This window comes from Girardinichthys multiradiatus, chromosome 24, assembly GCF_021462225.1.
Source record: "Girardinichthys multiradiatus isolate DD_20200921_A chromosome 24, DD_fGirMul_XY1, whole genome shotgun sequence".
NCBI lineage: Eukaryota > Metazoa > Chordata > Actinopteri > Cyprinodontiformes > Goodeidae > Girardinichthys > Girardinichthys multiradiatus.
In genome coordinates this window covers 9,223,561-9,242,096 of record NC_061816.1, presented here as the reverse complement: position 1 = coordinate 9,242,096, position 18,536 = coordinate 9,223,561, and the positions used below count along the sequence as shown (strand labels likewise).

General features: G+C 42.9%; 1 protein-coding gene across 9 annotated transcripts in view; it reads right to left on the bottom strand.

Moving 5' to 3' along the window:
- The window catches only part of LOC124861593 (histone deacetylase 4-like), a 77,673-nt gene that overhangs the window by 38,333 nt on the left and 20,804 nt on the right, over positions 1-18,536 (bottom strand). For 2 of the 9 annotated variants that reach the window (XM_047355450.1, XM_047355451.1), the window contains exons 3-4: positions 13,499-13,567; positions 3,119-3,429 (exon numbers count right to left, since the gene is read on the bottom strand). In XM_047355450.1, the coding sequence (XP_047211406.1) occupies positions 3,119-3,429; positions 13,499-13,567 (380 nt within the window). Of the gene's footprint in view, positions 1-3,118; positions 3,430-6,867; positions 7,175-13,498; positions 14,181-18,536 lie in introns of those variants that run through there. The other 7 variants (XM_047355448.1, XM_047355449.1, XM_047355453.1 and 4 more) reach the window with 6 other exon arrangements.

The following is an 18,536-nucleotide window of genomic DNA, read 5'->3' as shown; positions in this document are numbered from 1 at the left end:
CCAACTTCATGTTGCCAGAGAGGTTCTACTTAAGTGCTTACTTTATTCCGCATATCTGGCAGTATTCAGACGTGGATGTGGCTAGGGAGTCTGAACTAAAATAGCATGTGGTTGATTACAGTTATTTTATGATTTAACAAGTGGAGTTTTTACTTCTCCACTTATTGCCTGTTTGCTTCGGATACCTTATTTTTCATTAACAAATGAAATAAGTGTTTGAAAACTGCATGTTGTATTTACTCAGGGTATGTCTGAATAACGTTTGATGATCTGAAACATTTCAGTGACAAAATATCAAAAACAGAGCATATCTAAAAGGTGGCAAACATTTTTTCACAGTTCTGTCAATGAAGTCATTGTCTGGGTGTGCAGATGACTTCTCCGTGATGAGCTGAGGAATATGCAGTCCCTCCAGGCTTGTCATCGTGCATTTATTAACCAATATTTGATCGGTTAACTCCAACGGCACGTAATCAGCCGCCGGCAGCGCTTTTGAAACACTTCTGAAACAGGCATTCTGCAGCCGGGACATGAACTTGTGTTTACCGTGAGGGCGAGTCAGACCCCTAAAACGAGGCTGTGAATAAATTAGTGGCTTGGACCGAAAGGATGAGGATTTCTCTGGACCGCTTCCAGCCAGCTGCTTCGGATCTCTTTTTGCCTTCAAACCGAGGTTGGGGAAAGGGGTTTTAGTGGGCGGGAAGGCTCAAAGTGACCTCCTCACACACATGCACACAGATACTTACACACCAAAACCCCATGTGGCTCAGCTGACCAGAGGTGTGCACATTGTTCCCTTGTAGGTAACAATTTGAACAACTCTTTTAATGAGAATCCCCTGCTGCCTGCATGCAGGAAGCTGCAGACGTGCAAACGAGCGAGTGCATGCAAATGTTTGCCCTCCGCCGTGTGTACTCAGCTCCTCTCTATGCAAACTGGGCCTGGGTTTGACAGTGTGTTTGTTGAAATTTAAGAGGATGTGTATGTTTTTATGTTTTCTAAGGCAATTCGGTGCACACGGGTGTGTGTTTATGTGTGTATACAGGGGGACTGTGAATGGAAGTGATTGAGGCCGGGAGCTCCACACCGAAGCTGTGCGTCACTAACATCTGAGTGGTCCTGCCGCTCAACCACAAGTCAAGAGGACCCTTTAGATGGCATCACTCATTAGCCAAACTGTCACAAAACAAAATGCAAATCAGGAAGCAGGACTTGGTGCTTCGCAGGTTTTAACAGAAATCAATGTGTGCATAGTTTTAAGGAAGAGCAGTAAGAAATACAGAAAAAAGCAAGATGCACTTAATTCTGTGCTCAACTCAAAAACTACTTAACAAAATTTCTGCTTATACTGAAAAAGGATAATTTGAGTATATTCATTAAGTGGGGGAAAAAATAAGCAATAATTGTTAAACAAAATGGGAAAGACAATAGAACATGCAATTTAAGCACTTAGTATTGCTAAAGAGGACTGCAGCAGTAATCTCAGACTGAGATTTAGCTACAATGCTACTATGTTAAGACACATATAATTTAAAAAGTGGTAATAAATATGGAGCATGCTGTAGCTTTTAAAGGTCCTTAGATGTTTACCAGTGTATTCCCAATATCAATGTGCAAATCCACAATGTTAAAGGACTTCTTGGATGCAATATTTGGTAGGCAATTATATTCCCAGATTCATGTCACTAACATATTTGGCCTGATGGATGGACTTTTCACAACCCTTGACTCCCAAAACCGGATTTAGAGGTTGCTGTCTAAGATGGCAAAGCTCAAGGAGAGAGATGATGGAAAAGAAGAGACGAGTAGTAAAATCAGAACCTAATTGTATAAATTGTCATCTCAAAATGCAACAATGGTGTTATGGTGCAGACCTACTATTTACCACGGGAACTGTTTTCTTAAAAACAATATAAATAAGAAAAGCTAAAAGATTCTTATTCATTTTCTTTACATGTGATATTTTTTGAAAATAAAAAATATGAAAACCTAAATGAAGAAGCAGAAAATGTGCAGATGGTAAAAGAGAAGTACAAGAATAAAAAACAGAAATTGACAAAAGGAGGAAAAGGAAAGCAAATAAGAAAGTATTAAAAGAAAAACTGGGAGGAATTAGTAAGAGATATAATCAAAGATGAGGAAAGGAAGACGTTAAAGGGAAAAAGAAGTTAATGACAGGAAGGAAGTGACAAAAAAACAAGAGATCAGTGAGAAATACCAGAACAAAGACAGAGTGACATATTAGAGGAAGGAATCTCCTTTTTACCCAAACAAATCCTTAAAGATTAGCTGAATGTCCAATGAAAAATGTCAAAAAGTTAAAAATAATATGGATGAACCCAAAAATGTCAAGTCATATCCATAAAGAAGTACCGGTAATATAAAGTCAAACTAAAGAATTTATTTCCCTTCAATCAAAAAAGTCGCTAAAAATAAGTTCTTCTTAACAAAAACCACTGGAGTATCCCGCCAAATTAAAACTCTCTTATGATCTCCATCCTCTTTGTTTTTCCAGTTCTAACGAACATGTGATCCCACCAGAAGATAATGTTCGTTTAAGTTAAAAAGAATAAAACCCAGTTAATTGTGAGCAAAATCCACTCCGCTTTTCTGATCTAATTAAATTCAACTCGAGGTTTTTAAATCATCCAGATATTTAAAGTAAAGCTTTAAAAGTCCATTTTTCACACCCTTCCTGCAGCCAGACATATTTATATTGCTCTCATCCATCTGAGGAGTTAAAGAAAATGAAGCTAAAGTGCCTTTCTGTCTCTGCTCTCGCGCTCTGCTCATGCTGAAGCCATTTAAAGCTGATGAGGCTGCTCTTTGCTGCTGAGTTCAGTCTGTTATCGAAGACTCCCGAGGCTGAATAAATTAAGAGCTGTCGCCGTTTGGTTTGGAGGAGATTTAAATAGGGACGGTGTACAAGCCTGCTGGTTTTATATCGAATAATTGGACTAATTCCTAACCCTATAAGTTCTTGTTTGCATCTTTTCAGTAAATTTCGTCATATTTTGTTGGATTTTCTAGCTACAGATAAGCAAACTGTAATAAAAGTGGCAGAGTGGCATCCTCCTTAAAGAGCTTCCATAAATAATCCTAATTGTAAATGATGTACCTTAATGTGCTCCTGGAGCTGGGCCTCATGCTGGCGGGACAGCTGCTCATGCTGCCGCTGGAACTCTGCGATTAGGATCTGCCTCTGGATCTGCTGCTTCTGCTTTAGGGCCATCAGCTCCTGCTGCAGCTGCTGCTCGCGCACCGAGGCCGCCACCACGCCGCCGCCCGTTCCTCCCAGGGAGCCGGGTGAGTGCTGGCCTGGAGGGGACAGCGAAGACACCTGCTGCTGCTGGTGGTGGTGGTCCACGCGCAGGTCCATGGGAATGGCAGCAGGAGGGAGACGCAGGGGCAGTGCAGAGTTGATGTCCACTGCAGAGGAGGAGAGAAGAATAAAGATCAGATCGGTGCATCATGTTTTAGGCCAGTTTTTATAGTCTGTGGTGCTTTCAACACTGTGGTGTTTGAGGAAAAAAGGAGAAAAGGGTCCAGTCAGCACATTTTAGGATGGATGGATGGATGGATGGATGGATGGATGGATGGATGGAAGGAATGGATAAAACAAGCATGATAATCACACTGATTGGAGCAACTTATTTTTGTGGTGATGTATAACCTTTGGTATTTTGGCCTACTTTGTGTTGTCAGAGAGCTGGACGTGTGAGCGAAATTTAACTTGCCTTTTCGAAAATGATGGTTAATCACAGGCAAAGGCCAATTACCATGCCGTTTTTTCCTGAATAAATTAAATCAGAATTTGAAAACTCATTTTCCATTTGGCGGAAAAACTACGGTCCTTATAATGTTATGTCAATGGCCCCAAAGCTCTTCAACCATCTATGGCAAAGCATATTCCCTAAGCGTTGGATCAGCAGAACATTTTGACGCCCAAGCAAGACAAACACAACAGGATGAATAACCACAACACAGCACAAGGTTAAAAGAAATGGTTGGAACATGTTCCTCTTATGCTGCAAGCCACTTTGTGTTTTCATACTTAGCACAACTGCAAGGTTATGAAGCTGAATGAGGAATTATATCTAATCTCTTCAAGAGCTGCATTTAAATTAGTCCACCTCCTAGAAAAGTGCCCAGAAAATAATCTTTAAAGCTTTGAGATTTTGATTAATTAACAAAATCCTCCATGTTTTCAAGTTCCTGCACTTATGTTTTACATACATTAGAAATGAATTACTTGACTATTTTAAGCAGCACTTTTGATAAACTGCTTGCAAAACTCAAAAGCTAATCTGAAGCAACAAATAGATAACAGAGTTATAAATCAACCACTCAGATTTAACCTATCAATAAATCTCTTTTGATTTGTTTAATATCTCCAAGAAAAAAGTTGGTGTCACAAATTAACTCAATGTCCATTCCACGTGTTGAAATAATACCAGTTCCAAGAACATTATCTATAAACTTGGTAAAAACCTGATAAGGGGATCCTCTAATAGGAATCAAGATTGCTTTATAGTCTGCGCCAGTCACGATGTTCTGCTCGCAGCGTCTGTGACTGATGCTGCACTTCCACGCCGAGCCCGGCGACCGACCTGACAAAGGCTGCATTGACCCCCGGTTGGCGAGGTGAAGAGCCTGTGCAGCAAATCTCTGCACAGGAAGCCCACCAATCCGGCCGGCTTCCCACCAATAAATCTGAACAAACAGGAGCCGATTGGTCCAATTATTTGCCTACATGTTTGCAGAGAGTTGAGCGGGGGGCCGGGGATTTTTTACGTGAATGAATCGGCAAACAAAACATCAATGGGGCACTAATTGATGGAGGAATGCAACAACATCAATGACATGCAGGCACGCTTTGAGTCATTTTCTATTTCTGCTGCAGGATATTTCATGCATTTATTCATAGTTTGGTGATTTTCGCTCAGACTCACAATATTTGAAAAAGAAAGCTATGAAGCATCTACTGAACACTGTCAAACTGTAATTGCTCATCCAAACAGCTTTGTTACTGTTAAGACCATATGGCGCCTGTACACTTAAATGCTCGACTTTCACTGTGTGCAGCAGGTGAAACACCCCCCCATGCGGTTATTGCAGGAGGAGAACAGTGCAACAACATGCAACAAGGTCCTAAAGGACTGCAGTCATGTGGGGGGAGATTACAACAACACATCTCGTAGGCTGCTTGAACTAATTGAAAACGTGTCTTTCCACTGCAGCCTGCAGGACGTGGCTCTTCGATCTGGCAGGTGATGAGGAGATGAGAAAGAGATGGCTTTATACGAAAATAAGAGTTGTATGAAACTGTGATTCAGTTGCCTTTTTCTAAAGCCTCTGAGTCATTCAGTCTGTTACAGTTTTACCTGAATCTGCATGAGTCACTCTGCAGGTTAAGGCTGTGAATCAATGCATGATCTGCATATTTTTAGGGTCAAAGGATACCAGTTATTGTAAAGCATAGTCCTGCCCCTGCCAATTTTAGTCTATTTCTCTTTAATAACCTTAAAACAAGAAGACATAAGAACAGCTTTTAAGACATGTGTCAACTGGAATGTTGTGGCAGATTTTTGCAAAGCTTTGATCTGCCATGACCAGTTTTGCCTATTCTGATTTCTCTGAATATTACTTCTTTGTTCCTGCTGCGAGGAGTCATTATTCTTTAAATTAAGAGTAGGCGACGTCACACTGTGTGCAAGAAAGAGCTGTTGTTGTAAAGTAGGGTTTTACTAATATTAAATGAAAGAAATGAAAGAAAATGATTTGGAGTTTACATTTTAAACTATTTTAGCATCCTATTTCAGAAATTAGCTAGGATAGCAAGGTTAGCTTCAATAAAATCAGCCTCCAACAGAATATAGGTTTTTACTTTTAACTCCAAGAGTTCCAATTGAAGATTGTTCCACAACAGACAGAAGCTGAAAATGTAAAGGGATCACACAACTTTGTTAGCTGAAGTCCTGCTCTTTCTCACTTTATCGCAGCCATAATGAATCTCAAACATGTCTTGACAAGCAGTTTTCTTTAATATAGCTTCTTCCACTATAACACTGACTACGCCAAAACAAATTCCTTGTATGTCCAAAACGTACTTGGCAATAAAGCTTTTCTGATTCTGATTCTGTACTTTCCTTAGTAACAACTTTCACTCTGCAGAACGGTGTTGGTGCAACCTGGTAGAGCTTAGGTATGACATGTTCAAGATAGGAAAATTACATGTTTTTTTTTCTTCTTTTGACTTTTAGCCTAAATTGACAAAAGACATGTGTCGACAGTTTCCTTTTAAATAGCTTTAGATTAAGTTTTTTAACACCTCACCAATACCAAAATTAGCTACAAATCACTCTTTACTCCTTTGCAGCCTGGTACACTAATCGGAAAAAGATCAGAGTTTTTTTTTTCCATTAGGCTATTTACAGCTGATCCAGCTGAAAGTTGTTTGATCCCAGTTAGCAGCACATTTGTTGGGGCCTCTGTAATAAAGTGTGATATAGCTTAACTTGATTCTGCATGAGTCACACTGCAGTTTAAGATTGCAAATCAATGCCTCATCTGAAGTCCTTTAGGGTCAAATAAGTATAAAACCATTTAGAAATATTAGTTTTAGAAGATAGAAAAGCAGAATAGTAAAAAACAAAACAAAGGATGGGTTAAAGAAATTAAATATCTGCACTTGACAAAGCTACGCTGCAGCATTCTTGGTTATTGCAAATCCATAACTCATTTTGCCCCCCACCCATACAAAATGTTCGGGGTCTCTGAAACGATGCACTCATCGATGGAGATGCATGCGAATCCACAAACACACCTCATTTGGCATCTGCCACCCTGGCAGCGCTAATTGCTCACCAGATGAAAGCGGGAGCTACAGAAAGAAGTCAGTGCTGTCGTTACCCATCAGTGCTCCTCTCTTCGTCCTCTCCTCCTTACCGATGATCCCCTTTCCCCCTCCTCCTCCTCCTCTGCTCTTCTTCTTTCAGTCTGTTACAGGGAATGACAGCACGCTCCCCTTACTGCTTGTCTGAGTTCTCCTCATGCTCTCTGCCTGCGTCGTCCCCCACTCTTGTCTTAACCTGATGGGTGTCTCCCTCTGCTCTTTTCTTTCTCCTCCCCTCGTCCCCGGCTTGCCCAGTGGTGACATCACAGGGCAGTCTCAGGCATGCAGTCTGTTTATTCTGCAGCTTTTCCAGGAACCAGCCTGTCTCTCTCTGTCTCTCTCTCTCTCTCTCACACACACACCACTCCCTCTCACTGTTTCCTCACCCTCTCTACTCTTTTCACCTCGCACAACCTGCTCTCCCTGCTCCTAAGGCAGAGGAAATCCCTTTTTAGCGCACCGACAAGCCTCCCTTCTCCCACTCACTTCACGCAGGTCCCATCTGAAACTCCGAATCATAATAACCACCTCCCATTTTCCTCGCCTCAAATTCCCAGCACGGAATTTGCCTGCATTTCCCAAACAGATAAACCCACAGAGTGGTTTCAGGAGAAACAGACCAGGGGAGCTTTCCCACAGATGTTTTCATGCAGAAACATCACATTTCTTTCTGTTACGTTAGAAGCGATATGCTTTTGTCAGTCATATGTTTAAAGGCACCTCAAATGGAAAGTTTGGTGACCTTGACCGTGCGACGAATTTAAAGGCAACTGTCAGAAGGAACATGTAGGGACAGTTTTCATATTAAAGGTTGCAAAAACTGCACAATGCAGCACATTTCTCACTTAGACTGTCTCCTGATTGGTAGCTTCATCTGGGGCTCAGTCAGCATACTGTTTAAGGAAAGAAAAAGAAAACTGTGTAAAGTGTAGCAACTTGTAAAGCAAACTGTGGCTGTTGCAGTTTCCAAAGCATGGCCAGAAAAGCGTGATCACGAACCTCTTCCTCTTCCCATCGCAGCCGAGCTGCTAATATGTAAACTAACTTTCTCCGAGTCCTTTTTACAAGTAAGCACAGCCAAAATCATCGCAGAGACAATGCGAAGTTGAAACTGAAGCTCTGAAGGACTGATTGTGGATTTACCGAGCTTTGAAACTCTTAGTGCTGCTTTCAAAGTGCCCTTAAATTCAGAAAACTACATTATATGTTTACAGGCTGGAAAATCTTTACTTAAAACCGTAAAATAATTTAAATTCATTATTCATAAAAAAAAATTATCTAGTGTTTCTTTCTTGTTTCTTCACTCATATGGACCCATCATTTTAGAACTAATACATTTATTATTGCAACAGAGTTAGTAAATGTGCTCAAAAATGCAGAATAATAAGAAATATTATAAGGTTTTACACATCAGGATTTTAGCTGCAACAATTGCTTCTTTAAAGTCATTGCTGTTGTTGTTCCAACTTGGCATTATGTTCACTCAATTGTTTTTAATCCAGATCAGGAAGCTGCAAAAAAACATTTTGCTTTCATAGCTGGTGATCAGTTATAAAAGGTCTTTAAAGAGCAGCACCTGGCTGCTACTTTCCTTTTGGAACCCTTTGGAAGCCACAGAGGTGTACTTAGTTTTTTGCACACTGCTTTTAGCTTCATGCCCGTTATATAATTGCTCCAGCGTGGAATCGGTTGGGTTTTTCCACCCTTGAGGTTAAATTTAAATTCTTTGACAACCTGGCAAAGATAAGTTTTATTACCACCTGATAATGTCTGGTGTACCTTATTTTTACCACGGCTGTAAAATTGCTATGAAGTCTTAAAAAAACAACTATGAGCAGCAAGCCAACAGATGATCAAACTGAATTAAATACACCACAGCAGTTAAGTGCAAATCTTATTTTCAACAAGCCCACTCCTTTAAACGTCAAAACAAACAAAGCCCAAACGTAACTAGCCTGCATGGCGCAGCTCCAGGCTGGGAATAAAAAGCTCTCCTAATAAGAAGCCCTTGGGAGCAACCTGGCTGCTACTTGAAGAAGATCCGCTTTGATATCGGCCCCATTTTCAAGCACTGACGTCAAACGTGTACCTTCGTTTACTGATGTGTGCAGGCTAAAGGATAATATGAGGGGCTTCGCTGCAAAACCAAAACAAAGACTGCGTCCCGGGGGAGAGCTTCCAGGAGTCTTGCACAACACATAAATGTACCTGCTTGACAAGAGTTCAGTTCAGTTTTAGTTTGTCAAACTGAGGTCATGAAATCTCAATAAAGAATCGTCTTTGATCTGCAGCCTGATTTAGCTCGGGCTTGTCAGAGGAAAGGCGAAGAGAAACCACGCATGTCAGTTCCTATTCTCTTCTTCAGAGCTCCTTCCAGTTTGATGAGGAGATTCTGTTTCATAGATGATTCAGAAATTTAAAAATTCTCATTCACAGTTTATGTCCCTTCATGGCCTGTCGCCCTCCTTCTCCCCCTCTCCATCCTCTCCACAACAAATCACCAATCTGCGTGCTCCACAATTCCTCTGGCTCCAGCAGCAAACATATTTGTACCAGACAATGCCAGGGGGCCCGGGGTCTCTGATTGGATACCCAGATCACCGAGCTCTTATCCCACGGCTGGACCGTCTGAGCACCACACTCGTTAGGGTTTAAGAGAGGAGACGTTTGGGCAAGAGACGACAAATAGAAGCAGAAACTCTGCACGGCGTGGGATAGTTAGATGACAGGCAAGAACCAGAACATCCAGAAATGCACATAAATTGGCTAGAGGTCAAAACTGGTCAGTTTTTTTCTTTGATTGGTCAAATAATTTAAAATGTCTGTAAATGCATGAACAAAGAACCTGCACACTGATGCACTTCTGAAGTTTGATGTATAAATCAAATTTCTGTTGGATTCAACACTACTGCCTATTAAAGAACCTTTCTGTGATGGTCACAGTTGGTCAAAATCAGAATGAGCAGGAGGAACATAAAACAAATAAAAAGGAAATCAGTATCAACCAACAAAAACCTGATCGTTTCCCATCAAATTCTGGAGGTGACAGGTGCTGTTTCTAACCTGCAGCTTGCAGTGATCTTGCAGGGGTTGGAGTGAGCCTTGCACTGCCAACAGCAAGCGAGCTCTGACTTGTCGCTGCCTTAACGACATCAGGCGACGGCTTTGCAGCACCGCAGTCTAACAGGAAGGAGACGGGAATAAAAGCAAGGCAGAATTGGAGCAGGACCTGGAGGCGGAAGTCCATCTCAGCCACTGCAGCAGGGCTTTAATTGAGCATGTCACACCTCGCTGCCCTGGCCGACGCAGGAGGGAGGGACAGAGAGCGACACCTAAACGCAGAGCCATAAACCTGCACTCCATCTAATCCACACTGGATTCATATTATGGACCTTCCTGTTTTGGATGAAATAGCTTCACCTGTAATCTGAATTCACACATTAAACAAATCCCACTGAACATCCTATGTGTCAAAAGCGCTTAAAACAATCTGTGCTGCTTTCTGTGAAACCAAATTCTGGTGTTTACTTTGACTCATGCACCTCCCTGCAGGTGCAGCGGCCACAGCTTTGCATTCCAAAAAGAGACCACTGCCTGTTCATCCACCAGCATCCAATTACTCAAAGTGTACAACCACAAATCCATGAGGACATTTTTTACATACATTTTACTGCTCCAAACTGTTCTGAAAGGATTGAGCTGAGTACTGCTGGACAGGTTCACCCTGCCTGTAGAGGAGCTGCTGAACATTTATGATGTGAAAGTTCAGAACTTTTCCACACTCAAATTTACTGGATTTTTTAAAACCAAAAGTATAAATGCAAAAGTTTAGCTTTAATTCGTGGATGGATGGATGGATGGATGGATGGATGGATGGATGGATGGGTAGATGGATGGATGGATGGGTAGATGGATGGATGGATGGGTAGATGGATGGATGGATGGGTAGATGGATGGATGGGTAGATGGATGGGTAGATGGATGGATGGATGGGTAGATGGATGGATGGATGGGTAGATGGATGGATGGATGGGTAGATGGATGGATGGATGGGTAGATGGATGGATGGGTAGATGGATGGGTAGATGGATGGATGGGTAGATAGATGGATGGATGGGTAGATGGATGGATGGATGGGTAGATGGATGGATGGATGGGTAGATGGATGGATGGGTAGATGGATGGATGGATGGATGGATAAATGGATGGATGGGTAGATGGATGGGTAGATGGATGGATAGATGGATGGATGGGTAGATGGATGGATGGATGGATGGATGGGTAGATGGATGGATGGGTAGATGGATGGATGGATGGGTAGATGGATGGATGGGTAGATGGATGGATGGATGGGTAGATGGATGGATGGATGGATGGATGGGTAGATGGATGGATGGATGGATGGATGGGTAGATGGATGGATGGGTAGATGGATGGATGGATGGGTAGATGAATGGATGGGTAGATGGATGGATGGATGGATGGATGGGTAGATGGATGGATGGGTAGATGGATGGATGGGTAGATGGATGGATGGGTAGATGGATGGGTAAATGGATGGATGGATGGGTAGATGGATGGATGGATGGATGGATGGTTAGATGGATGGATTGGTAGATGGATGGGTAGATGGATGGATGGATGGATGGATGGGTAGATGGATGGATGGATGGGTAGATGGATGGATGGATGGATGGGTAAATGGATGGATGGATGGATAGATGGATGGATGGATGGGTAGATGGATGGATGGATGGATGGGTAAATGGATGGATGGATGGGTAGATGGATGGATGGATGGGTAGATGGATGGATGGATGGATGGATGGGTAGATGGACGGATGGATGGGTAGATGGATGGATGGGTAGATGGATGGATGGGTAGATGGATGGGTAGATGGATGGATGGATGGGTAGATGGATGGATGGATGGATGGGTAGATGGATGGGTAGATGGATGGATGGATGGATGGGTAGATGGATGGGTAGATGGATGGGTAGATGGATGGATGGATGGATGGATGGGTAGATGGATGGGTAGATGGATGGATGGATGGATGGATGGGTAGATTGATGGGTAGATGGATGGATGGGTAGATGGATGGATGGGTAGATTGATGGGTAGATGGATGGATGGGTAGATTGATGGGTAGATGGATGGATGGATGGATGGGTAGATTGATGGGTAGATGGATGGATGGGTAGATGGATGGATGGGTAGATGGATGGATGGGTAGATTGATGGGTAGATGGATGGATGGGTAGATTGATGGGTAGATGGATGGATGGGTAGATGGATGGATGGGTAGATGGATGGATGGGTAGATGGATGGATGGGTAGATGGATGGATGGGTAGATGGATGGATGGGTAGATGGATGGATGGGTAGATGGATGGGTAGATGGATGGATGGATGGATGGGTAGATTGATGGGTAGATGGATGGATGGGTAGATGGATGGATGGGTAGATGGATGGATGGGTAGATTGATGGGTAGATGGATGGATGGGTAGATGGATGGATGGGTAGATGGATGGATGGGTAGATTGATGGGTAGATGGATGGATGGGTAGATGGATGGATGGATGAGGCAAGTATATTAATAAAAAATATATTTTCATGCACTATTTTCTTTCTTCTATTCTTTTCCAGACCTGGAAAATCCTTCTCCAAACATTCCCAGACTTTTTCAGCCTGTACAAGGAAAAAACGGGTCCAGGTCACACCACAAAATTCCCAGCAGCTCCGTATCCAAGACAACAGATTTTCAGAATATCTGATGAAGATGCTTCGGTGGATTTCAATATTTTATCAACCTAGCCAGAGGCGTGTAGAAAACAACCCCAGCAGCATGCGAACAGTGAGGCTGCTGCTGCACTGAGAGCCCAAATTTATGAATCGGACTCTCCTCTTGCAGGAAAAAAAATGCCAACCTGTTCTCTGAGAGGAAGAGCTGAAGGTGCAGAGGACTTTAATCTTCTCCATCATGAAATTATATGTTGCATTCTGCTCACAGTCCAGATTCTCTCATCTCCATCCCCATCCTTGCTCATTTTTTTGAACTATTACTACAAAACTCCTAGGTATTCCTGGGAATGCTTGAGAATTCATTGACAGAAACCCATATTCAAGGATTTGTAAACTCTAAAAGGCAGCACAGCTGCAAGAAAGGTCGCTTCGCTTTGTTTTGAGACCCAAACTAACTCAGGAACTCGCAGCAAACACACCAGCAACATGCACAATAGCTTGTTTTGCTGTATATGTTGGCAGCTGTCTGATAACAGTTTCGGCGCTCCGGATTTCTATTCAGCAAAATGGCACTGCGAGATAACCGACTACATAAATAAAACACGAGAAGAGCAAACAAGGTGTTCTGTGAATCTCCAACTGCCTGTTGGATGGAGCATCCTCAGGAGTGTCAGCTGCTGTTTTTCCTTAAATCAGAAAGGGAATATTTCTGCATACAAAGTCACACAGGATGTGCGTAATACTGAAATCTCGTCCAAACACAGACTGCCACACACACACACACACACACACACACACACACACACACACACACACACACACACACACAGAGAGAGGGATTAGGGATCGTCCAACCTGTTGGGATGTGGTTGAGTGCCGACGTCTTGAGGACCTCGAGCGACTGCTCCTTCCCCAGGATTCCCTCTGTGGGAGAAAGAGAACATTCTGCTTCAAATATGGTCCGTAGCATTGAGACGGTGCTTTTTGCCGGCGACGCGGCTGCTAAACAAGCAGAAAAAAAAAAAAAAAAACACAGTGAAACTAGCAGCTTCGGGTCATCCGCACGGCTGGGAGCACGTGCCGCGGCGCCAACGCTGCTGCAGCCTGAGCCATGAGTGGCGAGGAGGGAAGCTGCCGCGCGTATGCAGGGAGGGATGCTTTGGATCGGAGAGGAGCTCTGAGATAAGCTTCGATTCTGAGGGATGCTGAGCGCTCATCAGCGCTTGTGCGTGCTTGTGTGTCAGTTCGGTGTGTGTATGTGTGTGGGGGGGTGTTGGCGCTCGACTGATAGCGCCTGTGCTCGGCATAGCAAATGTGGCTAACAGCGGCAGCGGAGAGAGGGAGAAGGAGGCGATGCAGAGGAGAGGGGAGGGGAGGTAAAAATAGCTCACCCTTTTGTGTATAACAGCACATGCAGAGCACGCACAGTGCACACACATGCAGACACAAAGAGGCTCCTATCCCGTGTGTGTGTGTGTGTGCATGCATACATGCATGTCTGTGTGTGTAGGCTGTAATTATAGTGGCAACATGAAAAGGCTTTTGTAGCTGCTGAGCCCTGGGAAGACATGGCTATAAAAAGCAGAGCGACACGGAGGATGAGGAGGAGGGGCAAGAGGAGGAGGAGGATGTATCACGGACAGGGGGGTGGGGGAGAGGTAAGGTGGGGAAAAGATGGAGTAAAATCACAATGAAAATGTGTGTCTGCATGTGTGCATGCAGAATATTTTTAGCAACCACAAGCACCTGTTTCATATATATTCTGATCACATAGACATCTGAGCAGCACAAACATGCAATTATTCCTTTGGATCTGAGATAAATACAAAAAAAACATGTGAGATCCCTCTGGAGGATTAGAAGAGCGGAAAACAGGCGGCCGCCTCACTATCCATGATCTATTTCTGGAATTCTCTCTGGAATAGCCTCGCACATACACAACCTTAATTAGCTATGAAGCCGGAGGATGCATTTTGCTGCGGATTGTGTATGCGTTTCGCACCACCTTGAACGAATGGCTCTGCTGCTTACGCACCAGTCCCTGTGAGGACTTGTTCGGCCCAACTGAAACAAGCTCCATCCTGCAGGCGTTTTCCTCCGGCGTGATGCATTCACAACACACACCTCAAACAGGTGCCCCTCGGTTTCGGTCCAGGCGGTCACATATGCGGTTACGTTTGTTTGCCCCCTGCCAGACTTATGTAAAAAGCGAGGAAACAGTGTAAAAACAGATGCCTAGGGGACCAGCGATAGGCGATATCTCCAGACAAGCCCATTCAAATGAGACACTGCTGCATTTTGCAATGGAAATGAGGTGCATCTGCGTGTGATGACACCTGTGGCTTTGGAGTAAATCAACCCTGGTTTTTGCACAACTTGCTGGTTGCAGCTTTTACATCTCACACTTAAGTTCTGCAAATTAGTGAAGGATGGATGTCTTTGCATGCGGCTGGTTAGAGAAAGCGTACTGGCTTTTAGTCCTAACTGCACGGTTGGAGATAAGAGGTGTGCACATGGGTGGCAGGGCCTTTTGCACATTTTGTCAGGTTACAGCCAAAAACTTTAACATATATTATGGGGATTTTATATGATAGGCAAACACAAAGTACTGCATGATTGTTGCATGATTGTGAAGTGGGAGGAAAAGACTTTTCTGCCCTCCTGAGTCAACGCTAGAAGCGACTTAAAACGCAATGATATGTCCGCTAGCTTTTCTCATCTACAGACTGACATTTTTGCCCATTCTTCTTTGCAAAACAGCTGGAGAGCATCTGTGTACAACAGTTTTCAAGTCTTGCCACATATTCTAGATTACATTTAGGTCTGAACTGTGGCTAGGCCATACTAACACATGAATATGCTTCGATATAAACTAATCCAGATTTGGGGAGTGCATGACAAATACTCGTGTTCATTGGACTTCATGATGCGGTTTCTTAACTAATGATCTCAAACAAACCTCTATTGCCTTAAGATACACACAGATGAATGCTGTTTAGCTGATCTGCGACATCTGAAAGCTATTTATTACGTAGTTTTTATTTAAGGCTGTCAGCCTAAAAGATGCTGAATATAAATGCAAGCCCCAATTTTCAAATTTGTATTAATAGAAAGACTAATAAAGTTCTGTGCTGCACGGGTATATAAAATCCCAGTGAATACATGGACGTTTGTGGCTATAACGCCACAAAATGTAAAAACTCTTCAGGGTGTGAATAGTTGAAGCAAGAAACAGCACAAACAGGAGAAGACATAACCTACACGTTGGCAACAAACCTATCAATCTTAAATGCAGCCTAGTTACCCAGCAGCTCCCCTCCTCCTCTCTTATCATTCTCCCACTCTTTCCCTCATTCCTCCCATCTTCTGGGTCCCAGTGGGTAAGCATCGGGAAGACGGGAAGCTAAATATAGCCTCAGCTACCCTCGGGCAGAGAGTCAGTCATCTCAACCTAATGCAGCTACTTTCTTCGTCAAGAACAGGCTTCTTATGATCAGCAGGGAGAATGGGAAAGGGCTGCAGAAGCAGGGAACTGCGTCCGCTGCAAACTTGACCCAGTCTTGGCTTGGCCAGTGAACGGCATGTTGAAAGAGGCCTTTGTTACACGGCAGGAATGAGAATGAGATGTCTGTCCGTGGCACCGTGGCGTTTACAAAGAGGGACAGGGACAGAAAGAGGGAAAGGATGCTCCAGCCTCATTACATTCAGCGCACTTCCGTTCTGGCTGTCTCGTCCAGGGTGACTCCAGTGAACAAGGTGAACCAGACAGGAACAATACGATTAATCAAACACGCCTCTCCTTGAAGAGCGTTTTCCTCTGGGTCGCAAATTTGCTTCCCGAGGGCACCGCCTGACGTCATGGCGACTGATAAAAGAGAATGGGTGACCCCTGTGTAAACCTGTGCTGCTTTGCGCTCCCTGAACGTTCGGAAACAACCATCTGACCCTCATATCATGCTGGCCAAGTCGGAAAAACACGATAGTAATGCAATTTGCTGCGGTGTCCAAATGTTTGTCTGTGTCTCTATGATTGCCTGCGTTTGATATAAAGTCATAAATTAGCTGGAAATGGGTAATTACTTTAGGCACGCGTTGCACATCTGAGCTGTATCAAAGTCATGCTGCAGAGAAGTTGAACCAAAACTCGTCAAGGAAGCATGCTCTTTGAGCTGAATCTGCAGCCCAGATTTATGAATCTAATATGGCTATGACATTTCAATAGGGGTTTGTATGAAATTTATAAGCGCATTTATAATTTAAGCTGCCAGAGTGCAAAGCTTAGATTTAAAAACCTGGAAATGTATGAGCTCAAGCTTGACTAACTGAAGAAAATTGCAGATCTTCTTTATTCAATATGTTCGCATTCATTTTGTTGTTCATGAAAAGCCAAAATATTTATACTGGGGCTCTAAATGAACCCTGAAAAATAATCTTGAAGGTTTTTATGTATGATTGTAACCCAAGCAGCTCAGGTGAACCACAACACTGCGACTCAAACAGAAGGTCATTATCATCAGGGGCAAATTGGTTGGTGTAGCATTAACGCATTTTTTGTCCGGGTTTGAAGCAAAATGTTATCGGCACCTTAAAACAAGGACTACATTAAATTGAAGGCACTTTCTGCATTATCCTTAATGGAACAAAAACTGCGTCAAACTCCAGTTTCCAAACAAGCCTAGAAATGGCATGAAAATCTGTCATATTTCTCTTTTAGCAATATTGTACAATGGAGACAGCGTTAAGTGTCTTGTGTGATTTATACCAATACATTTTGTTTGGTATTTTTGTCAGTTCTGCTTATAAGGCACACTTACACGCCACTTGATTAAGTACACCTATTTAATTGCTTTGCAGCTCCTAAACTGATTTGTTCATTTAGATGTGGAGAAGATGACTTGCTGAAGATCAAACCGAGCATCAGAATAAGGAGAAAAAATTGATTTGAATGAGTCTGAACCTGGCATGTTTGTTGGTACAACACATGCTACAATGAGTATGAGTAACTGCGGATCTACAGGGATTCTCACGCACAACTATATCAGATTTAGAAAGAAATGGTCCAAAACAGTAAAACTATCCACAGAGCGGCCTTGTTGATGCCAAGGAAGAACGGCCAAACTGGTTCATGATGGTAGAAAGGCAACATCAGCTCAAATGATCACACACAACACATCAAACCTTGAAGCAGATGGACTACAGCGGCAGGAGACCACGCCTAATACGACTCCTGTCTCCTAGGAACAGGAAACTGAAGCCACAATTCATACAGACTCACGAAAACTCAGCTGAAACATTAACATGGTCGGGTCAGAATTTAGTGCAAACAACATGAAAGCATGGATCCATCCTGCCTTATATCAATCTGGACCAAAATCTCTCAGCAATGTTTCTGACACCTTCTTGGATCTCAGAAAAAAAAATTGAGCACTGTACTAGCAAGGTGCACCTAATAAAGTGACAGGTGAGAGTACTTCTCTGTAGGAAACAGGTCTCCTTCACCCAGTTTACATGCTATTAAACACACGGCCAGTCAGTTAACTTTATGGTGTCAAATATAGACAACATTGCACTCATGAAAGTGTTTAATTAAAATAATGTTACTTATTTTGAGTAAGATTTTTAAGTTTGTCTTCGTCTCCTATCCTGAAAACCTAGGAAAACACAAAGGTGGGACTGGTTGCCTCACTGTGTTGTTTCAGATTTTTCATCTGTTTTTAAATAACTGTTTGTTTAGTTGTGGAACAGATCTCCAGTGCTGGAAAACCCGTTAGAAACTGGATTTTACTACTGCAAAGCCGGCAGTAATAGAGATGTTTTTTATACTTATCTTTAAACCAAATTATTGCAAACAAATAAATAAAAAAAACCACAAAGCTAGTTATTTCTATTCTTA